The 24,211-nt window shown below is 49.9% G+C and overlaps 1 protein-coding gene across 1 annotated transcript; it reads left to right on the forward strand.

Annotated features, from left to right (window-relative positions):
* The first annotated feature begins 1,874 nt into the window (after positions 1 to 1,874).
* LOC134434279 (olfactory receptor 14C36-like) lies at positions 1,875 to 16,892 on the forward strand. The gene is made up of 2 exons (XM_063182957.1): positions 1,875 to 2,791; positions 16,766 to 16,892. The coding sequence occupies exons 1-2, from the start codon at positions 1,875 to 1,877 to the stop codon at positions 16,890 to 16,892; spliced, it is 1,044 nt and encodes a 347-aa protein (XP_063039027.1).
* The last annotated feature ends 7,319 nt before the right edge of the window (positions 16,893 to 24,211 follow it).

Raw genomic sequence — 24,211 nt, forward strand, 5'->3', positions numbered from 1 at the left:
TCAGCAGCCTGGCAGGGGCCGCCCCATGCTCCTGCCCTTGCCATTGCACATCCCCACATGCCAGTGCCCATCCTGGCAAGAGCCCTGAGCAAGGAGGGAGGGACAGGATCTGCCTGGCCAGGGGCTGGGGCTCAGGCCTTGGCCCTTGGCATTCCTCAAACACATCCAGCTTTGCTCAGCACCAGAGACACCTTGGCCTTATTTGTCCCCAGCAGTCATCACTGCCTCCAGTGTCCTGCTCTAACTGGAACCTGGGGACACTCTCTCAGTCGTCTCCCTCAGTGGAACCCGTTAAAACTTCAGGAAAGTTAGGAGTTTCAATTTAAAGTTTGAGTTCTTGAGAAATTTTCTGAACACCCTCTTAGGGACTGAGTCTGATGGAAACACTAGAGCCACAAGAGGCTCATTAAAATCCTTGTGCTTTTTCTGTGCTACTGAGCTTTAAAGGTACAGCTCTTCCAGGACCAGCTCCTCTCCCAGCCCAGTAGGGCAGAGGGCTCTGCCTGCAGACACTGAGGGGACAGGAGCCAGGCAGAGACAGGCTGAATGCAATCAGGATTGCGAAGACATTGAGCTGAGACTTCACTTGCGGAAACATCTTTCACAGCCCTGTGCATGGTGAGTGTGTGGCTGCAGGGCAATGTCCCCTGTGCTCCTGGAGGGATCTCCTGAAGCCAGCACAACTCACAGACTGGGGGATGTGCCAGGAGGACGCTCCCAATTTCTCTGTGGCACAGGAGCAGGAAGAGGAGGATGTGCTGCAGAGCAGGGCTGCCCTGGGCACCGTCAGAGGGACAGGGCAGGATGGCTCCTGCTGCCAGGGACGGCTGCAGGGGCTGAAGCTGGGGCTGCAGCCAGGGCTGCCCAGGACTGTCCTGCAGAGCAGCTCCTGCAGCCCTCAGGGCTCTTGGCCAGCCCAGGGCATGTGCCACCTGCCAGGGGCAGCTCTCAGCCTGCCTGGCAGCACCCCATGGACGCTGCAGGGGAAAAGTTGGAGGTGGAAGGAGCCACCCCCATCAGGGCAGATTCCTCCTGCTCTGGAGATGGTGCTGCATGGCCAGGGCTGCTCTCAGCTTTCTCCTCAAGTAAAGGGAAAGGGGCTGTCAGCTTTGGCTGTGTCACTGACACTCCTGCACTGTCACCCTGGGCATCAGCAGATGGGCCTCAGCTCTCCCTCAGAAACGGCCTCCTCAGCCTCCTCTCCCTACAGACAGCAGCAGCAGCAGCACCTTGACTTGCAGCATCTCTGTTTGTCTGGCCTGCCCTTAAGGCCCTGCTGCCAGGGAGATGCCCCTGGGCAGTGCCCTGTGCTGGGAGGGGTCTGCAGGGCAGAGCTGAGCCCCCAGGGCTGGGCTGGGCTGGGGCAGCAATGGCAGGGACAAGGCTTGGATAGAGAGAAACAGCTCCCAGCAGGCACAAATCCAGGCAGCAGAGAACCAGAGCAACCTTTTGTATTCCATCCTGTCCAGCTGCACAGGGAAAGACACAAGGGTTTGAAGAAAATTATTTTTAAACTGGAGTGTTCAAAAAGTCCACTTTATTTTTCAAGACATTTTTAAGTGCAGGCACCCTGAAACAGAGGAGTTGTAATTATCAAAGGACTCTTGTGTGAGGTCTAGCACTGTGTGCACTGGGGCACAGAGAGTGCTGTTTTCTTGGGGTCTCCCCAGTTTTCAGCCTGAGAGCAATGGTAAAGATGAGGCAGGAGCTCAGCAGCACAAACTCAAAATCAAAAAATGTTTGGCAAAATTCCCTCGCGGGAAGAGAAGTGATTGTGCACTGATTCCAAATAAAATACATAGGATTGACTCAAAGAAATGCATTGCATTTCTCTATGTCTTCTTTCAACAGTCGACTACGACCAGAGTGAAGGAATGTCCAACAGCAGCTGCATCAGGCACTTCCTCCTGCTGGCATTGGCAGACACACGGCAGCTGCAGCTCCTGCACTTCTGCCTCTTGCTGGGCATCTCCCTGGCTGCCCTCCTGGGCAACGGCCTCATCATCAGCGCCGTAGCCTGCGGCCATCACCTGCACACGCCCATGTTCTTCTTCCTGATCAACCTGGCCCTCAGCGACCTGGGCTCCATCTGCACCACTGTCCCCAAAGCCATGCACAATTCCCTCTGGGACACCAGCACCATCTCCTACTCAGGATGTGCTGCCCAGGTTTTCTTCTTCCTTTTCTTTATCATAGCAGAATTTTCCCTCTTGACCGTCATGTGCTATGACCGCTACGTGTCCATCTGCAAACCCCTGCACTACGGGACCCTCCTGAGCAGCAGAGCTTGTGCCCACATGGCAGCAGCTGCCTGGGCCAGTGCCCTTCTCAATGCTCTGCTGCAAACAGCCAATACATTTTCCCTGCCCCTGTGCCATGGCAATGCCCTGGACCAGTTCTTCTGTGAGGTGCCCCAGATCTTCAAGCTGTCCTGCTCACAGTCCACATTCAGAAAAATTTGGATTTCATTGTTTGTTACCTGTTTAGCTTTTGGTTGTTTTGTGTTCATGGTTTTCTCCTATGTGCAGATCTTCAGGGCTGTGCTGAGGATCCCCTCTGAGCAGGGACGGCACAAAGCCTTTTCCACCTGCCTCCCTCACCTGGCCGTGCTCTCCCTCTTCCTCAGCACTGGCATATTTGCCTACCTGAAACCCTACTCCATCTCCTCCCCATCCCTTTATCTGGCCCTGTCAGTTCTGTACTCAGTGGTGCCTCCAGCCCTGAACCCCCTCATCTACAGCCTGAGGAACCACGAGCTAAAGGTGGCAGTTTGGAAACTGATGACTAGATGGTTACAGAAGCATACAACTGCTGGCCAGTTTCTGCCAACCACTTGTAATAAAAGTCATCTTTGATACTTCTTTTTAGTTTCATTTTGGAGATCCTTTATCTTTGTTTTATATTTTAAATATTTTCTACAAAGTGATGTCATTGTTTGTGCCAACTTGTTGTTGCCAGAGCTGCTTCCGTGGCCCTGCCCCGCTGCCCTGGTGTTGCTGCAGGGCCTGAGTGCTCTCGGGGCCGGGCACAGCCCTGGGGATGGCAGTGCCGGGGCTGCAGCAGGGACAGGCCATGGGCACTGCTGGGGCAGCGCTGACGCCTCAGCCCAGGGCCTGGGGGCTCCAGGCTCCTTGCCCAGGCTCTCTCAAGAACACGCCCAGGCCAATGCTCAGCACAGAAAAGCCCCGTGAGCAGCCCCAGGCTGGCCGTGGGCAGGCTGGGGGCAAACAGCATGGCTGGGACTCTGCAAGAGCCCTGGGGCAGACGGGAAGGAGCAGCAGAGCAGGGGCTGATCCATCCCCAGTGCGCTGGACAGCCCAGGGCAGCGTCCCAGAGCGTCCTGATGGAGCTGCCAACAACATCCCCCCTCTGCAGCCCTGGCCTCACCCCCAGCTCACACAGGTGCCCCATCCTTGCAGGCACAGACACGGCAGCACTGGCTCAGCAGCCCCTGTTTGCATTGCACAGAGCAGGGGGAGCACCCCCATGCTGTTGCTGGGGGGACATGAACCTGAGGGAGCACAAATGCCATCAGCCCCTGGGACCAGCAAGGGCTGGGGGACACCAGGGAAACCACTCAGCTTTGTCCTGGCCTCTGCAGTCAGCCAGAAAGTTTGTTCCCATCAGCTGGGAGTTTCCTGTCCCACTGCAGATGCTGTTGCTCAGAGTCAGGGCTGCCTGGCAGCCACCCCCAGACTGCCCTGAGCATTTCCTTGGCTTCACCTGTACTTTCTTTCCTATTTTCTGATCCAGATTACTTCCCATTGCCCATCCCTGTTTGCCTCTTCTGCAAACAGCCCATCCCTGTTTGCTCTTTCCTCTCTGGCCCCAATCCACATTGCAGTTCCTGAACTGGCACCATGGGAACGTCCCTTGGGCAGCAGGATCATCCTGCAAGTGCTGCAGGAATTGTCTGCAGGCTCCTGCAGTGCCTCCTGCTGCTCCCTTGCCAGAGGCACCCCAGGCCAGGGGGGCACATCTGGGCTGCTGTGTCTGGCTCTGGGGCTCCCTGTTCTGGGCAGTGAGGAGGGGCTGCAGAGGCTCTGCAGGACTGACAGGATGGGCTTTGGGGCTGGCAGGAGTAGCTGAGGGCCCTGGGCTGCTGGAGCTGCTGAAGAGGAGGCCCAGGGCTCTTCCTGCAACTGCTCCAAGGGTGGTTCCAGGGAGTCACAGAATGAGCCAGGTTGGAAAAGACCTTGGAGATCATCAAGTCCAACCTGTGCCTTGACTCTGCCTTGTCTCTCTGTGCTTCGTCTTCTCCAGGATAAACAACCCCAGCTCCCTCAGCCGCTCCTCACAGGACTTGTGTACCAGACCCCTCCCCAGCCCTGTTGCCCTTCTCTGGACATGCTCCAGCCCCTCCATGGCCTTCCGAAATTGGGGGCCCAGAACTGGACACAGCACTCGAGGTGTGGCCTCACCAGTGCCGAGTGCAGGGCAAGAATCACTGCCCTGCTCCTGCTGGCCACACCATTCCTGATCCAGGCCAGGAGCCATTGGCCTTCTTGCCCACCTGGGCACACTGCTGCCTCATGTCCAGCCTGCTGTCCATCAGTGCCCCCAGGTCCCTTTCTGCCTGGCCGCTGTCCAGCCACTCTATCCCCAGCTTGTAGCACTGCAGGGGTTGTTGTGGCCAAAGTGCAGGACCCGGCACTTGGACTTATTAAACTTCATCTTATTGGACTCTGCCCATCCATTCAACTGTTCCCGGTCTCTCTGCAGAGGCCTCCTACCTTCCAGCAGATGGACACACGCTCCCAGCTTGATTTTATCTGCAGATTTACTGAAAGTCTCAACACTCTCATCTATGTTGTCAGTAACAATATTGAACAGAACTGGCTCCAGCAGAGACCCCTGAGGGACACCACAGGTGACTGGCTGCCAGCTGGATGTAGAAGCATTCACCACCACTCTCTGGTGTAACATTCACCGCCACTCAACTGGCCCTCCAGCCAGTTGTAGGAGTTTAGTTGATGCCCGTTCTTATTTCAGAGAATACTAAAAACCTTAATAATTGCATGGTCAGTAGTGGTTTTCACAGGGGTCCCAGAAGAGGGAAGAGAAAAGGATCTGACTCCATGTTTCAGAAGACTAATTTATTATTTTCTGATAGATATTATATTAAAACTATACAAAAAGAATAGAAGAAAGGATTTCATCGGAAGGCTTGCAAGCAAAGGAGAAAGAATGGAATGATAACAAAATCCTGTGTCCGACTGGACTGTGATTGGCCATTAATTAGAAACAATGACATAAAGACAATCACAGATCCACCTGTTGCATTCCACAGCAGCAGATAATGATTGTTTATATTTTGTACCTGAGGCCTCAGCTTCTCAGGAGCTAAATCCTAGCAAAGGGATTTTTCAGAAAATATCATGGCTACAGTGGTCGCTGTGCCCCAAACAGCCTCTGACCACCTCTGATCTGCCACCAGCCCTTCTCTGTTTGTGACCAGCAGGAGACAGAGCTTTCTTTGGCAGTGGGAATTGCAGGAAACCTCCCCCACGTGCGCCTTGGAAGGTTCAGGCTGGAGCTGAGGAGAAAGCAAAGTCCCTCGCAGGGCAGAATGTTGGTGCTGGAGGTGTGGCAGCGTCAGGCTGGGCCATGGCCGGGCTCTGTGTGCCAGGAGCCAGCAGCGCTGGGTGCAGGGAGCCCAGGGAGGGCACAACAACGCTGGGTGAGAAATGCTGGGGCACAGCGAGATGGGTGAGTGCAGCCGGCCAGGGCAGAGGAGCAGCATGCCCAGGGGGCACAGCCTGCAGGACAGATGGCCGAGGGCTGGGCAGGGCTGGCAGGGCCACAGGCACCCAGGCCTTTGTGCCCAGGGCTCGGGTAGCGCCTCTGGAGGCCCCACAGGAGGAACTTTCCTGGCAGGGGCTGCACTTTGCTTCTCCCTCGGCCTCCCTGGCAAGGCTGGCAGGGGCTGCAGGTTGATGCCATTTGTCCTTGCTGCCCCTCACATCCCCCTGGCCCACCAAGAGCCCCGAGGCAGCCGTGAGGGACAGGCCCTGCTGGCCCAGGCTGGGCTCAGGGCTTGGCCTTTCTGCTTCCTGCAGCCAAGCCAGGCCTTGCTCAGCATTGCAGTTCCCTGCTCAGAGCCTTGGGCTCCCTGCAATCCTGCCCTCAAGGATCTGCTCTCACCAGGCCCTGGGCAGCCTTGGGCACTTCCTGCCCTCCCTGGGGCCCAGCCATGGTCCAAGGCACTTGGAGTTTTGCTGCTGACTACTTGAGCAGCTTCTTCATCCTTCTCTGCGTGCCTGAGGCTCCTGGAGCCAGCCCCAAATCCAGCGTGGGGCTGATTAAAACACAGAAAGGCCTCAGGAGCTCTTTGTCTCTCTTCCATTGTCTTTAAGTCTCCAGGGCTTGTGCAGTGATTGGAGTCAGTTTGGAGTTGTCTTCAGGAGGAAGATAACAAAATGCTCCTCATGATTTTTGTTTTTTTTAATCACATCAGTATTTTTTAATTTTTTAGGTATGAGAAGAGGGGATAGAAGCATTCCCCAAGTGATCTGGATGCGGAATGTCTCCTTAGGAGGTCTGGGCATGGATAAGAATGAGCCCCTTGCAGGCTGAGCCTGTTTGGACAAGCTGCTCTTCACCCCCAGCCTCACCATGTCTGACAACGCCCACCTGGGACTGCCATCCCCAAAAAACAGAAAAATTTTAGCATTTTTCCTTATAAATAAAATTAATAATAACAGAATTATAACTGTATAATTTTAATTTAGGAGAGTCTTATACAATATTTTTATTACCTAATTTGTATATTTATATTGAAATTGGATACATTTCTAGCAACCAAGAAGATTATTCATCATTGGTTCTAAGTAACACAATTCCCTTCATGAATTAATTAATTAATTAATATTGGCTATTTATTTCTTTCTCTTTATGTTAATTAGTTATATTTGTAGTCTTTTTGTCATCTTTTTTATCATGTTTTTCTCAGACTGGGTGGGGGGGGCGTGCACTTCGGGGTCCCTGGAGATATTTCTGGGGCACATTTGGGGCAGATTTGGGTCTGGGGAGGGAATTCAGAAGGAACTTAAGGGTCTGGGGCACACTTGGGGGAGCCGGGTGGGCACTTGGAGGGGCACTCAGGGATTCTGAGGGACAGTTCAGGGTCCGAGGCAGCACTTGGGGATCCAGGGGGGCCCTTGGAGGTCAGGGAGAGGAATTTGGGGCCCTTCGGGGTCCGGGCGGGCACTTGGAGGGACTCGAACGGGGCTCTCTGGGGCGCGGGGAGTGACGGGAGTTGTAGGCGCGGGTATCATACGGTTTAACGGGGCCGCGGAGCATCACGGGAGTTCTGGGCGCAGCTGCAATGGCTCTCGGTGGGGCGCCGGGCATGACGGGAGATAAAGTCCCACCTGAAATGGCGCTGGTCGTGCGCCGCAGAGCATGATGGGAGCTGTAGTCCTGAAAGTGGTTGGAACGAAATTTTTCGGAGTCCAGGACGGCTCTTGGGGGCACCTTTGCGTCCGAGCCCCGACTTGAGATGCTCTGGGGAAACGTAAATGGTACGGGAGCCCTTGGGAGGAGCTCGGAGAGCTCCAACCGGGCTCTTCAGGGCGCAGGTCGCGGCCGGAGTTTTAGGCGCGGGACTGTGTTCTGGGGGGCTCTGGGGCCACGGGGGACGAGAGGAGATGAATTCCCAGAAGTGGCTGTACCGACCATCTGTGAGGGTGCGAGCACTCAGGGGTTCGGGGGTGCTTATGGGAGTCCTGAATGGGCGCTGAGGGGGCGCTGAGGGACCCTGGAGTGTTTGGGGGACACTTATGGGACAGATGGGGACGAATCTCGGAATTCTGTGGAGCGCGGGGCATGACGGGAGTTGTTCTGCCGGCTGCAATGGGCTCAGTTTGGCCGCGGGGCATGACGGGAGTTGTAGGCAAAAAAAAATTTGCTGCCCGTGTAAGCACCGCCCCCAGGCCCGGATCCCTGGCGCTGATTGGCTGTGCCAGGTGATTGGCGGGAGCTTCAGTAAATGGGATGCAGTGGAAGTGGGAACAGCCAATTTACCCTCCTCCCGTCCCTCCCAGTAAAGCCCAGTTCATCCCCAGTACAGACGAGTGTAACATCAGTGAAGCCCAATTCTTCCCCAGTAGAACCCAGTATAATCTAGTAACCCTCCGATCCCTCCCAGTACAGCCCAGTCTGTCCCAATACACCTGAGTTCATTCCCAGTCGTTCCCAGTTCCTCCCAGTGTCATCCACAGGTACACCAGTGTCCCCAGTCATCTCTGCAATTGCCCCAGTGTCCCCAGTTTCTTCCAGTATCTCCCAGTGTCACTCCCAGTATGTCCCAGTGTCTCCCACAGCGTTCCCAGTGTTCCCCAGTATGTCCCAGTCCTCCCCAGTGTTTCCAAGGACAGTTTAATTTCTCTCGGTGGCCGTGGCAGCCAAACCCAGCAGTGGGGTCAGTGCAGTGCCCATGGCCACAGCCCCTTGCAGGGGCCCAGTGCAGCTTGGGCTGATGATCCACCCTCACAGCTGGGCCAGGGCAGCTCTGCAGTGCCTTTGGTGGCACCTGGGGCTGGCACACACATGAGCAGTGTGTCTGTTTGCAATGGGGAAACTCAGGAGTTTCAGATTGCTTCAAAAAATCCCCAAAAAGTGAAAACCCCTCTTAGGCTGAGTGCAGCCAGCTCTGCAAGCACAGCAGGGCCCAGGGGAGTGAGGACAGACAGGGTAGGGCTGGGCAATGTTAGGCAAGGTTGTCCACACTGGGTCAGAGCTCCAGGCACAGCTTCTGTAAGCAGGCCGGAACTGCTGAGGAGAGACCCTGGGTCAATATCAATCACAGAATGCTGCAATCACCTCTGATGTAAAGAGAAATAAAATGAAATACATCCTTTAAAATAAGAATGCGTATTTTTTACAAGTTCTTTGAAATCTTTCTCCATAAGTGGACTAGGAAAACTTTAATGACCCTCTCAGGGCTTCTGTGTTGTTTACATCAGACTCAGTCCCTGAGAGTGTCTTCAATAAACTTTTCAAGAACTCAAAATTAAATTGAAATTCTGAACTTTCTTGAAGTTTTAATGGGTTCCACTGAGGGACACGACTGAGAAAGTGTCCCCAGGTTCCAGTTACAGCAGAACACTGGAGGCAGTGATGACAGCTGGGGGAAAACAAGGCCAAGGTGTCTCTGGTGCTGAGCAAAGCTGGATGTGTTTGAGGAATGCCAAGGGCCAAGGCCTGAGCCCCAGCCCCTGGCCAGGCAGATGCTGTCCCTCCCTCCTTGCTCAGGGCTCTTGCCGGGATGGGCACTGGCACGTAGGGATGTGCAATGGCAAGGGCAGGAGCATGGGGCGGCCCCTGCCAGGCTGCTGAGCAGGGACAAGGAGGCAATGAGGCCCCAGGCCTGCAAGGGTCACTTGTCTCCTGCTCCTGCCTCAGGCCCAGGCCCAGCAGCCATGGCCAAAATGCTGCCCAAGTTGGCTCTGGCAGGGCTGTCTTGCAGCTGCTGCACATGCCTGTGCCCTGTGCAGCCCAGGCTGTGCTACGGTGTCCCTGCCCTGCCTCTCTGTCCCTGCAGGCTCTGGGAAAAGGTCCCCCTGTACCTTTTGGACACATACCTTGGCATATTGGAATTTTGTCCATATGGATGGCTAAAGAGCACCATAAACATAAATTCTCATCTCTTTTTTTCTGGAAATATAGGATCATAAGTCCCTATACTATCCTTTGGTGGTTTTTATTATAATAAAAATTACCTTTCTGAATAGAAGAGTGTCCTTTGTGTGTAATATCTAATACAAAGGTAAAAGTAATTAGGAACCATTTCAGGCATTGGCATTCATGACCATAGCACTCCAGGAAGGGGCCAAGTTAGAATCCATGTGTTTTTCAATACAACTATTGTTCTGGAAGCTTGAAACATCACTGAAGAGGACAACTGGGAAGTGACTTTGTCCTGCAGCCTTATGGTTCTCTATTTTTAAGAAAATCATGTGTGAAATTGTAACTAACCTGATGTCATTTGTATTTTTAGAGGAAAAAAGGGATGATTAAGGGTAACGAAGGCCTATCCATAAGACATTCTCTAGATCTTTAGATTATTGTGTCCCAAAGGATAAGTTATCATGGTATACTATGATAAAGGGTACCTTTATCAACACCATATGGACCACCCTGTAGCTGGCCTTTGGACACTCAACTTTTCAACTGCCTCATACAGACATGTTCATACACACAGACAAGTGTGCAAAAAGGTTTCTCATCTGACTCCACCAGATCCCACTGGCTCTGCAGCGCAGTCAGAAAATACACATTGAGTCTAATGAGGAAACAGGGTACTGTGGACCAGTGCAGGCACCAGGTGCGAGGCAGGGTCTTACAAGCACACTGATCAGCATTTGTCAGCATCTGTCAGCATGACTGACCCCACTTATTGTACTATTCCTCTATTTTCCTATGTCTATTTCTCTCCAAACCACCTTGATTCCTCCCTTTTCCTTCTTTGGTTCTTCCCCTAACATTCCATATTAAGTCTAGTGAAATTCAAAACTGCTGCTTCCTTGCACCCCAATATTAACCGTGTAACACTAGGCAGTAATACCAGCCATTCTGCAAAGCCATCTTGAGAGCCACTCTGCTGACTCATGGTGATAAGTTTTCTTTCCAGATCATGAGGCTGAGGCTCTCCTGGAACAGCTGAGAATGTTTTTATTTATTTATTCATAAATGTATTTTTTAATTAATGTATTTTATTCATTTATTTAACATCTTTTACTATGGTCCACATGTTCCATATGGTATACCATGTTTCCTGCTACAGAAGACTCCAGTATCACTGCTCTTACTTTCAAAATGAAGATAATACTGAATAAAATTCTGTCCTTCAGTGGAACCCAACTACTGACAGAGTCTGATGTGAATCTCTCCTGGTCACCTTGTTACGATGATTGACAGGGATGTTGGCCAAATATCGCCCAAGGCTGCAGCCATCATTTGGCAATGTGGAACAGGTCTTGGACCACATAAGCCATGTTGTAAAACTCATCCCCTGGCTGCCCCACCTGGCTGACCCCTTCCTTTGCTGACAGCTCTGCCTCCTGCCTGCTTCTGACTGCACACACAAAGCCTGGTGATGACCCAGACTCATTCTGGTGTTGGACCAGAGCTCTGCCCTGGAGGGAAATTTCTTTCTCCTGCTGTCCAGTCTGGACCTGCCCCGCTGCCATTTTTATTAATTTTTTCTTTTTTCTGCCTTTTTCTTTTATGTCAAAAGGATCCACTATCACTGAAACCACTCTTCAATCCCTCCCAGGGCTCTCCTCTGCTGTCCTCAGTTCCCACCCCACTGAGCAGAGAGCTCCTCTGTCCCTGTACAGTGCTCATGTGCCTGAGGCCATGGGTGCCTGGAAAAGAAGGACGGTTCTTTTCTACAGGAAGGAAATCACAGAGCCCCAGGGGTTTGAAGGCTAATCAGAGGCAGTCACCAGACGCCAAGGCCAGCCAGACCTGTCTGTCCTTGCGGCTTTTGTCTGAAAGCAACTCTTGGATATTTGTGGAGTTTTGAAAGTGGAATTCCATTTCAGCCATGGGTACCTGGACCAGAATGACAGTTCTTCTCCACAGGAAGGAAAGGGCAGAGCCCCAGTGTTTTAAAGGCTGATTAGAGGCAGCTCCAAGGAGGCCAAGGCCAGCCAGACCAGTTTGTCTTGGCATCTTTTGTCTGGGAGGAATCCTTTTATAAATGAAATTTTGGATGCCAAATCCCAGTTTTGTCCATGGGCATCTGGACAAGGACAGTTCTTTTGCATAGGAAGGAAAGTACAGAGCCCAGGTGTTTCACAGGCAGATGAGAGCTGGCCCTCACGAAGCCAAGGGAACTTGGACAGTCCTGGGAGCTATCCTTGGATATAAGGAATTTTGGAGGCAGATTCCCAATTTTGGCTATGGACACCTGCACTTGAAAGATGATTTTTCCATGGAAAGTAAAGCACACCCCCACAGTATTTGAAGGCAGATGAGAGGTGGCCCCCAAGATGTCAAGGCCACCCAGAGCTGTCTGTTCTGGCAGGTTTCATACAGGAATCATCCTTCAATATAAGTGAATTTGGACGTAGAATCCCAATTTCAGCCATGAACCCCTAAAGGAGGAGAGTTCTTGCCCACAGGAAGGAAAGCACAGAACTCCAGGGCTTCAGGGGCAGCGGAGAAGCAACCCTCACCATGCCAAGGTAAGCTGGACCAGTCAAGCCAAGCCAAACAGAACCTTTCCATGTTCGTGGATCCTTGGGGCCTCGCAGCATTACAACTGCGCCTTGGTTCCATGAGGCCTTGTAGTATCACAAGAGATCTTTTTTTTTTTTCACAAGGCCCAGCAATACCACAATGGTCTTCTTGGCTCTGCAGTGGCACAATGGCCCCTTGCTTCCATGAGGCCTTGCAGTGTCTGACAATGGCCCTTTGGTTCTATTGGGGCTCCCGGCCAGGAGCAGCAGCAGCAGCGCCAGCCCCTTCCTGCCTGCTCCTGCCTCGGCTCCCAAGGGCTTTTTCCAGCTCAATTCTGGACTAGAGCAGCAATCACCCACACACAGCCCTGACTCCTCAGGGCCTGCCTGTGCTGCCCTGAGCCAGCCCTCAGAGAAAGAAAGGATCAGGTTCCAGCGCTGCTTTCATCGCTGTTTTACTCACCCTGAGGTGACAGCAGGAGGCTGCTGCTGCCTTTGCCTTGGGAATTGGAGATCATGGCTACTCTTGGCCCTCTTCTGCTTGCCACTTGAAATTTATCTGCAATTGCCTTTTTTGATCAGTGCTACCCATAGTGCTTTCATGATGGTGAATGTGGGAATCCTTAAAATCAGAGGGTTTTGGGAAAGCTGCAAAAGGCAGGCCTCAAAGACAGCAGAACTACGATTAGGGCTAAGCAGTAGCCATGAGATTTGTCAGCAGAAAAGTTCTATAAGAAGTAGAAAGTAAGGACAAATAGAAAAATGGTTGGTGTATTAACGCTTGTCTAGAACAAATCCCTAAGCCGCAGAGATATTAGGAAGTTCTAAGCTTAATAATGGAGCTCTGTTCATTGTGTATAAAGGCTCACAAGCCGGAATTCTATTCAAAACAAGCAAGCATTGTTTTAACCAAAGGTACCTGTGCTTATAGTGGTTGGATAGAACTACCGTCAATATGCTTTTGCTTTCTGTGATTGGTAAAAAAACTTTTAAAGTAAGTTGTAACATTGAGTTGTCTGCTGCTGAGGACACAAGCTGCTGGCATCTTCCCATTCTCATAACCATGTAATGAGACTGATGCTAGAAAATAAACAGCTCGACACACACGTTCCTCAGCAGTCCCGTCCTGTTGGTGATTTGTACATAGCCCCCAGCTGGCAATAGGTAAATGCAGGCTTTTGATCCCAGGCATCATGATTGGCAGATCTTGAAATGCTTTCAAGTCCCTGAGCACTATGTCAAGGAGAATTAAAGCAGCCACACAGGCCACATTTGCAGTGCTCAAACATAGCCGTTTTGCTACTGCTGCCGAAATAGAATCAACTGACAGAGGCCATCACAGAAATTGCCTCTTGAGAGTCAAATCAAATGAAAAAATCTACCAGGAGAAAGAGAAACCAGAACTTCTTGAGTCCCTGCATTGTTTCTTCTGAGCAGCAGCAGCAGCAAATGGAGATGCCCAGAGGTATTTCCAGCTGCTGCTGATCCCAGCTGGAGCCCAGCCTGCTGCCCAGGCCCAGCGGGAAGCTGAGCCCAGCCCAGGGAGCTCCCGCAGTGTTGGGAGCTCAGCGCACACGGGGCCAGGCCCAGAGCCCCGGGCACGGCCGCCCATTGCAGGGCAGCGGCGCAGACGGAATGTCCTGCGGCCCAAACCTCCTGCTCCTGCCACACAGCGCCAGCACTCTCCCCCTCCTCCTCCTCTCCCAGCATGGCAAAAATTCCAGCTCGGTGGAGGCTGCCCCAGAGATGGCTCAGGTTCCCGCTTCAGCCTCAGGGTCCCTGCCGAGGAACAGGGCATCTTTCAGGCACTTCCAAGCTCAGGGTTGCCATTTCATGGGGAATCTGGGATGAAAATGGCATTGCTAGTAAGGACAAAAGCGGAGGGAATGGACTAGAAATTAATAGGAAAAATGATCCTTTGTACAGGCAAAGCTCACTAAGTCATTCCCTGCATTTCTCCTTTTCAGATTCTTTCAGTCATCTCCTGAGAAATCCAGCTTGTTTTGGTGCCCTTCATGAACTGACAGTAACTCTTGATTTATATCAATGCATGAGATGTAGCAGCATCTGAACTGAACAATGAAACAAATTCCCTCTGTCAGCCCATTTTCATCTTCTATATTGCTTTCAAGATGTCCATGGGGATGATGGAATGATTATCACACAGCTCTCCATTTCTGGCTGCAGGCTCTGGAGATTCTTTCTCTGCATTCAGTCAGGCTTGCATTCCCTAACAATTCCTGGTAGCCCGTCATGTTTCCTTAGTGTAGAACAGTAACAATGAAAACCTCACCAATGGCACAACTGCCCAGGCCACAAGGAAAAGAACAGGCTGTAAATTTCTTCAAACATTTGTCCTGCTTTGCTGCAAGAGTCGTGCTGCACGCACGGTGTGGAAAGCCAAGAGAAGCTGCAGCTGGTGGCACATCTTGTGACAGAAGCTGCACCTTGTTCTCCAGGAAAGGTTCTTGGAAAGAGCAAACAGGACTGTGGAGAAGATTCTGGAAGAATTGAATCAGTTTTTAGGAAATGAAATGAAAACAGAAAAAAACCATACCAAGATGTATTACTCTATTCATTTTTATGCTCCCCTTTGCACTACTTCTCTGTCCCATTAATTCCAAAAGGATCTCACTTCTAAGATACATGACTTGGCATGTTTTAGACACTGTAAAATACCATGAGGTATACCAAGTTTGCCTTCCCCAGCTTTTTCTTTTCTTTTGGAAAGCAATGCTGGAGAGGTAAATGCCGTTGTAATATATGGTAGGGATAATTCATGCTCCAAATGTATGTGTCTGACCACCCGGCCGGGAGCAGCTGTCTATTTAGGTTCAACAAGTTCCCTGACACAAGTTAGGATAACGACTGATGCTTTAACGTAAGAATAGAAGCTTCCAGGGCAATGATAACTGGTATCCCGAGTCATCGGGAGCCACGCAAAAGTGATTATTGCCTTGCCAATTGCATCTATCAAGATAGTCAGGGGCGCCAAACTGATACATCTGAATACACGGCTTGCCGGAGCCAATTGACACCAGTGGCACACCTGGACCCAGCTTTTGTCCACCTCTGCACATGGAAAGAAACAGGAATGCATGGGAAGAGATAGAAAGAAAATTTGGTCATCTTTGCCTCGGGCAGAATAAACTGTATAAAACCTCACTGCAAGAAGCAGCATGCATGAACGGGGGAGACTCTGACTCTCGAGAGGTCAGATCCAGGTTCACCCAGCGCCAAACACAGGCTCAACGCTGTCTCTTTGGCTGTGGTGGTTTTGAAGACTGAAATTTGGTCGCGCAGACAAATTAAGAAATCTTTACTAAGTTTTTGATAAATTTTGGGTCACAATTTGATCATTTATAACAATCTGGTGAAACCCGAAGCGATTTGAATTTGGGGTTTGGGACCCCTTCCTGCCCTGAAGGCATCTTGGTGATTTCAGCACTCTGAGCGGGATTAGAGTCCGCGAGACCAATTAAAAATCACCGAACCAAAACTGGAGCCACAGCTAAAGAGGGATAAAATGGGCCCAGCTCTCAGGAACTCGGCAAGATCCAGGGGATCTCCAAGGCCGAGGTGCGTTTTTTTTCCCCTCAGAAATCAATGTGCATGAAGAATCCATGTGGGAAAAGGAACCATGAGTATCGCGTGGTTGAGTGGGGTGTGACCGAGTTATTGTGAGATGTGACTCTGTCACAAAGCAAGTGTGGACCCCACAGTCGCAGTTCCACCATACCGTGAGGCACATGGTCGTCAAGGGGGAAGCAGACGCTTTTCCTTAACACATGTGGGACCTGGGACTCGTAGAAAGTTCGAGGGGGGAAATTGGTCATGGTTCGGTCAGAAAGGGGAAACGACAGTCCTGGAAAATTTCAGGAGTCCATCTACCTTCTGATGCAGAGAAAACAGGAAAGAAAACCGGAGATCAGTCAAAAAGTCAGCGTAATGGTTCTCCGTTTGACTGAGTAAGACTGGTGACATTTTGCAGACTCAGGAAATCAACATCAGACAAAGAGTCAGGACTCGTGACGAGCATCCCAGCTGGAGGAGAAGAGGTGAGAAAATTTGCAGGAGGGATTTTTGGAAAAATGAGGTTGGGAAAAAGCAGGTTCTGGAGAAAACCCCAGGAAAAATCTCCCCAGGGTCCTGGGAAAGTTCTGCCAGAAATCCCAAGAGATAGTCCGTTGGGGTGGATGCTAGAACACTGGGATGAGAGCCCAAGGAGAGCGGGCAGGTCCAAGGAGAAAATGATACATTTTTGTATGGAAAAATGGGGAGGGAAGGAGATCAGAAAATACATGGTTTGGCTGGTGTTCAGCACGTTTAAAGCATGGACTTGCAAGTCTTTGTACGATTACATATTTGATTGCTGCCTGTAGTATTTTGAGGAAATCGAGTATGTCGAGATGTGGAGGTACGCTTGTATGAGTTTATACCCACTATGACCCCTCCGAAACGCAGCAAACATGGGAAAGGAATGGGAACCCTTTGACAATCTTCCACCTCCCTACCTTGTTCCTCCGCCCCAGCCCGGACCAGCTCAGGCACCACCGGTGCCCGTGTTGCCTCCCGAGGTGGCGATCCCGCTGGGTCAGGTCTCGGCACCGCCGCTCCCACCGGAGCCAGCTGCGGTACCTCTTCCTCCACGTTAACAAGCGGCGATGGCGACTCCACTCCCATGTGAGCAGCCGCTGCCACTGACCCTTCCCAAAACCGAAGAAAAACAGGTAACCATCCCCAAAACCAGCTCTCCCCTGGCCCATTGAAAGAGCGGCGAATGAGGAGGGAGACTATGGGAGACAGTGGGGATGAGGAAGAGAAGCTCGGCATCTTCCCTTTACTGGTGGCGGTGCTGACAGCTCCTGGAATTATTGCCTTTGTACACGCGCCAATCGACACTAGTGACATGAGAGCGTTCAAGATAGACATGGGAAAATTGATAGATGATCCTTTGGGGGTGGCAGAAAAGCTAGATGAATTTCTAGGGACCAGCACCTACACCTATGAGGATCTCAACGCGATCCTGAGATCGCTGTTCAACAATGAGGAGAGGGACATGATCAGACAAGCTGCGATCAAAGACTGGGAAAAGAGAAACCCCAATGGGGAAAGCGGGGCCCAGAGCTGGCCAAACCAGAAACCGTCCTGGAATGCCCAGATGGAGGAGGGGAGGCAGAAAAGGATAAATTTAGGAAATATGATAATTCAGGGTATCAGGGAAGCGGTACCCAAGGGACAGAACATGAGCAAGGTACTCAGGGCGTGCCAGGGGAAAGATGAAACTCCCATGGAATGGTTGCAGAGGCTCTGCAAGGGTTTGAGAATGTATTTGGGGACGGTTTTGCTAAAAACTCAAGTCTGTGGCAAAATCCTGGGAAGACAGTTGGAAACAGTTAGAAAAGATAGATGGGTGGCAGGAAAAAGGGTTGCAAGAGCTGCTTCGGGAAGCTCAGAAAGTCTACATGAGATGAGACGAAGAGAAACAGAAGATCCAAGCTAAGGTATTGGTAGCTGCAGTAAGGGAAGCACACAAACAGGAGCAGGGCAGAGACAGAGCAAAGAAGGAGCCGGCAAAGAAGCAGAACTCTTCCAAAGGAAAAGGATCAATCAGAAGAGAGATTTTGAGTGCTATTACTGCAAACAAAAGGGACACATCTGAAGGAATTGTCCCAACAAAGCCAAGGACCAGGCAATGTTGCAAGAAGATGAGGGGGGTCAGGGACTTTTCAGTTTGGAGTCCAGAACATTGAGGGAGCCCTTGATAAAATTAAAAGTAGGACCCCACAGGCAGGAGATGTGGTTTATGGTAGACTCAGGGGCAGAACGGACAGCGGTGCAGGAGCTGCTGCAAGGGTGATCTCTAAGAACTGATTCCATGATGGTAATAGGGGCAAAAGGGGAACCCTTTGAGGTTCTGATCATAAAAAATGTAGAAATAGAAACAAAAAACAAAAGACGTACAGGAAATAGCTTACTGATACAGGATGCATATTTAAATGTACTGGGGCGGGACATGATGGTAGCGCTGGAAATCACCTTGGCAGTGGAAAATTCAAGGCTCACGGTGAGAATGTATAAACTCACCATCCAGGACAAGGAGAAAATAGATCCGAAGGTGTGGTATGTCAAAGGGGAAGCTGGGAGGCTGGACATAGAGCTGATTCGTGTCGAAATTGAGAGACCAGAGGACCCTATTTGGGTTAAGAAATATCCCATCTCCATGGAGGGGAGGAAGGGATTGGAACCGGTGATTGATGAATTAATAAAGAAAGGAACGTTTGAGCCGTGCATGTCTCGGCACAACACCCCAATTCTGGCTGTGAAAAAGATGGACGGCAGCTTTAGGCTAGTGCAAGATTTAAGGGCTGTGATTCAGAGAACTAAGACCTTGTTCCCCATGGTCTCAAATCCTTACACCTTGTTGAATAACATTTCTCCTGAGGACACATGGTGCAGTGTGATTGATTTGAAAGATGCTTTCTTGACCTGTCCTTTAGCAGAGGGCAGCAGAGATTGTTTTGCGTTTCAGTGGGAAGATCTAAAGGCGAACAGAAAGCAGCAGCTCAGATGGATGTCGTTGCCTCAAGACTTCATGGATTCCCCAAATTTATTCGGGCAAGCACTTGAGCAGGTATTGAGCCATTTTGTACCAACGGAGGGAACAAAATTGTTACAATATGTAGACGATTTGCTGGTTGCAGGTCCAAGGGAGGAGGTTGTAAGAGTGAGCACCATTGAATTATTGAACTTTTTAGGGGAAAAGGGGTTGAAGGTGTCAAAGTCTAAGTTGCAATTCACAGAGCCCGAGGTCAGGTACTTGGAACATTGGTTAACCAAGGGAAAAAAGAAATTGGATCCAGAGCGGGTGGCAGGGATTGTTGCCTTACCACCCCTGCAAACGAAAAGGGAGGTCAGACAGCTTTAGGGGCTGTTGGGATATTGCCAGCAGTGGATTAAAGGGTACAGTGAAAAGGGGAAGTTTCTATTCAAGAAACTCACCACAGACCGAGTCAAATGGATGGAAAAGGATGAAGAAGAACTCAGGGGAGTCAAGGAAGCACTCACAGCGGCACCGGTGCTGAGCCTCCCTGATGTGAAGAGACCCTTTCAGTTGTTCGTGGATGTGAACAATCACACGGCACACAGGGTGCTGACACAGGACTGGGCGGGAGTCAGAAAACCTGTGGCTTACTTTTCCTGGCTTTTGGACCTGGTCAGCAGGGGCTGACCCACCTGCTTGCAGGCAATTGTGGCTGTGGCATTGCTGGTGGAGGAGGCCAAGAAGGTAACCCTCGGTGCACCATTGGTAGTATTTGCACCACAAAACGTGTGGGGAATACTACAACAGAAAGCAGATAAATGGCTCACTGATGCTAGATTTCTTAAGTATGAAGCCATTTTGATTCATTCACAGTATTTGGAATTGCGGACAACAACTGCACAAAACCCTGCGCAGTTCTTGTTTGGGGAAGCTTTGGAGGAAATTGTTCACGATTGTGTGGAAGTGGTAGAGTTGCAGACAAAAATCAGAGAGGATTTGGAGGAGGAGGAATTAGATGAAGGGGAAAATGGTTTTTAGATGGGTAAAGCAGGGTGATTGATGGGAAAAGACAGTCAGGGTGTGCCTTCGTGGATGAATGAATGGGGAAAGTGATTGAAGCAGGTCCCCTGAGTGCAAGTTGGTCAGCCCAGGCTTGCGAACTGTACGCAGTTCTGAGAGCCTTGAAAGGACTGAAGGGGAAGAAGGGAACAATTTTTACACACTCTAGGTATGCCTTTGGGGTGGTTTACACCTTTGGGAAAATCTGGGAAGTAAGGGGATTGATCAACACCCGGGGAAAGGAACTGATGCACGGAGAATTGATCCGGCAAATCTTGGAAGCACTAATGGGGACTGAGGAAATTTCAGTGGTCCATGTGAAGGAACACCAGGCAGGAATTCAGTTCCAAACATGGGGCAACAATTTGGCAGCCCAGGAAGCCAAAACCGCAGCACTGATGATGGTAAGTACCCTGGAAATTGAAGCGATCAAGGTCCCAGATGACCCTCCTGAACCCTCCCAAAAGGAGATTGAAAGCTATGAGAAGGTTGGGGGAAAATTGGAGGAAGGTAAGTGGAAATTGCCAGATGGAAGAGAGCTAGTCTCTAAAGGTTTTACCAGGAAGATTTTGAGGAAACTGCACCAGCGAACACACGGGGGGGCAGAGACCCTGGCAGAACAATTTTTGAAATTTTTCCGGTGCAGGGGAATTTATGAATTGGCCAAACAAGAGGTACAAGGATGCCTGATTTACCAGAAATTAACAAGACTAAGGCCATCCTGGGGAGTCACCCCATCGCCTATCAACAATTTGAAAGGATTCAAGTCAATTTCACTGAATTGCCCAAAGTGAGGAGGCTCAAATTTGTGCTTGTGATCGTGGACAAATTGACCCATTGGGTGGAAGCTTTCCCCAGTCCACGGGCAATGGTTCAGACAGTATCCAGGAAATTGCTGGAGGAAATTGTGCTCTGATATGAGGTGGTGAATTACATTGATTAGGACCAAGGAACTCATTTTACGTCAGAAATTATTAAGCAGATGGCAGAGGCGCTAGGCATTCGGTGAGAATACCACACTCCGTGGCATCCCCAGAGCTCAGGACAGGTGAAAAGGATGAATCAGATCTTGAAAGCGCAGTTGTCTAAATTAATTTTAGTAACTCGGATGTCCTGGCCAAAATACCTACCTTTAGCCTTGCTTAATATCACAAAATGCCTCATTCAGAGATGGGGCTCTCACCCTTTGAGATGTTATATGAAATGTCATATAAGCATGGGATGCCAATGGGACACCCCAGACTTGAGGACAGCCAGATTCAACTGTATTAGGTTGGGATAAACAGAAACTTACAGGAACTAAGAAAACAAGGGATAGTATCTCAGAGTGCTCCTCTGGGATTTGCTATCCACAAAATTCAACTGGATGACAGAGTGCTTGTGAAAGTGTGGAAAGCTGTACACCTCTCTCCTCACTGGGAAGATACTTTTCTTGTACTCCTGACAACAGACACGGCCATTTGGATGGCGGAGGCTGGACACACAAGTCTAGGGTGAAGAAAGCTGAACATCGGGAGGAAGCGCCCACGTGGAGAGTCACTTCTTCCCCATGTGACTTGATACTCAAACTCCAATGTCCTTGTAAATGACCGACAGTGAGTAGATAGGTTGTATACTGACTCTGTATGCTATCCGTTTGTACTTTTTAAGTGTGAATATTGTCAGGGAGCTTTTATTGTACGCTGCAGAAGGGGGCAGAGGCCAAAGGGATTGTGTACCCAGTGTCTGGAAGAGGAGCTTGAGCTGACTGACTGCATTCTAACCCTAGCCACAGATTTAGGAATTATCGAATTAGATTCACATGAGTGGTTCCACATTTTCCAGAACGGGGTGCGTGGAAAACTCAAATCTAAGGCAGAAATATTGGATGTGGAGTGCCGAAAGTCAATCAAGGTACCGTTCAGCTCAGATGCCATCAGAATTTCAAGGTGGGCAACCTTTAAAAGGAGATAAGTGGCTAGGTCAGAGAATGTATTCCCTGAAGAATACTCCTGCTGCCACGAAGATGGTCTTCCTTGCCGCTGGTGGTACCTCAGGGGGTGGAGGCAAAGGCAGAGGAGTATGCCTGGTGGGAATCCTGATTGTCCTGAGCCTAGCCATGTGCGGGACACAGAGTCTGCACACTGAGGTCACAATGAGAGGCGGAAATGAGAGCTCCACAAATGAGTGCGGAAATTGCACTCAGGTGGTCCCAGCTGTAAAGGGAACAAGAAAGCCTCAGCATACCAAGCCCTGGTAGACTGTCTCAGGGAACCTGGCAGGTACTGTTGGAAGAATGGCATGAGGGTCAAATTGTGTGAATTGGTAACAGGGATTTGGTGTATTAATCATGAGGCAGGGCTAAGGAATGGGCAGCCAGATAATCACAAGCACCAGATACAAAAACAAAATGCAGAAATAATGTCAATCTCCATTTGTAACCAATGTAACCAAACCATGTGGGTTGGGGGAAAAATGGAATCAATCTTTGTCAAGTAGCACCAGCTGAATCCATTGTGTTATGACAATGCGAGGCTGGGGATATGCATGATGAACAAGAAAATGTATTGCATGGAAAGAAATGTTAAATTTGATAGCAGATTTACCTTGAGCAGAGAACCAATTATATTGGATTTGGCAGAGGCAAATGATGATAGGGTGTGCCTGCAATATTATCGGGTTGTCTGTTTCATGAAAAATAAAGATGGTGAAGATCCTGAGGGAAGAATGAGAGAAATAACTCAGGAATTGAAGGAAAGGGAGTCAGAAATGAGGAGAAAGCAAGTTGAACAGGAAAGATTAAAAACTCTGGGCGAACAGTATGAATTGCTGGAGAAACAATATGCTGATGGGGAGCTGCTTTCCCCGGAACGGAACCTGTTCATTGACCTGATGCAAGAAATTGCAATTGAACTAGGAATGTCAAATTGCTGGATTTGTGGGCGGCTGAAGTCAGCAGCAAAATGGCCTTGGAAAGGGGAAGGTTTGGCTCCAGAACAGCTTCTGAAATGGGACAATCTGAGGGTCTCAAAATTGGCACAGAGACCTGAGGGATGGATTTTGGACCAGAGGTTGATTGAAACCATGTGCACCAGTCGAGAAGGAAAGGAGTACACCGAAATGGTGGGATGCACCCCATGTGAGTCTACCCTGATGGTGAACTCAAACACCAAAAGCAAGGTCTAGCAGCCAGAACCCCCTTCGGGATACTGGAGCTGGAAGAATGAGACAAATTGTGAATGGAACAAAAGGATAGAACTGTGTTGGGTCAAAAATCCTGGAGCCAACCCTTTTCAATCCTTGGAAGGCCTGAGAGAGTACTGGGGAGACCCAGAGAAAATAAACATTAGATGGAAAGCCCCAGATGGAATTTATTGGATTTGTGAAAAGAAGGCATACAGTGAGTTACCCCCAAGGTGGAAGGGATCATGCACTTCAGGCATGATTCGGCCAGTGTTCTTTACTATCCCTCAAACAAAAAGTAATCTGCTAGGGGCTCCATTATACGAGACCCTGAGAAGGGAGAGAAGAAGCCTGAAAGTGATGATACCAGTGATAAGTGGTAAGCAAGCCTGGGAGAAGGAAGAGTGGCTGGCGGTAAGAATAATTGATTATTATGGACTGGCCATGTGGGCCCAGGATGGAAGCTATGGGTATAGGACTCCAATTTATCTACTGAACTGGATGATTCGGCTGCAGGCAGTGGTGGAAATTGTTTCGAATCACACCTCTGAGGCCCTGGATTTACTAAGTCGGCAGCACACCCAGGTACGGGCATTTGTGTACCAAAATTGAATAGCTTTAGACTATTTGCTGGCCGAAGGAGGGGGAGTGTGTGGAAAGTTCAACAAATCGGAATGTTGTATTGAAATCGATGATTATGGGGAAACCATAAGAGGTTTGGGGGTTGAGATCAAAAAGGTGGCCCATGTCCCTGTTCAAAAATAGAACTGGACTTTAAAATCTTCATGGTGGGACAAATTGTTTAATGGGGCCTGGTGGAACAAAGTGATGGTTTTTGTGCTCTGTTCAGTAGCTGGAATCCTATTCCTGCCTTGTTTAATTCCATGCTTTTTTAGACTGATCCACTCCATGGTCCAGGGAATGCAGATAGCGATAATTCCCATGGATACGGAGGGAGCTTCCAGAGGCAACACATCTAAAATCATGTGATTGGAGGAAAGGAAGTGTGCCAGCAATGCTGCTGAAATATTGGCAAAGTTCGAGAAACAAGCAAAAGTGAATGTGAATAATATGGGATAAAAGAGTGTTCCACAAGGGGAGTAGAGAATAGTGTAAGGGAGCACTCTGTTTGTGAAAGACCCTCAGTGGTGGTGGGTAGAAGTAGAAAATGAAAAATTTAGCAATTTGAGAACATGAATTGAATTGGTGATATAAATGGGGAGTGATTGTAGTATATGATAGAGATAATTCATGCTAT

This window comes from Melospiza melodia, unplaced genomic scaffold, assembly GCF_035770615.1.
Source record: "Melospiza melodia melodia isolate bMelMel2 unplaced genomic scaffold, bMelMel2.pri scaffold_34, whole genome shotgun sequence".
In the NCBI taxonomy this organism is placed as follows: Eukaryota; Metazoa; Chordata; class Aves; order Passeriformes; family Passerellidae; genus Melospiza; species Melospiza melodia.

Bases quoted from the DNA above. Each gene is read 5' to 3' on its own strand.
- LOC134434279 (XM_063182957.1), top strand. From the start codon at position 1,875: ATGTCCAACAGCAGCTGCATCAGGCACTTCCTCCTGCTGGCATTGGCA. The intron at 2,792-16,765 runs GTTACAGAAGCA...TTGCCTCCCGAG, and splicing joins TGGAAACTGATGACTAGATG to GTGGCGATCCCGCTGGGTCA.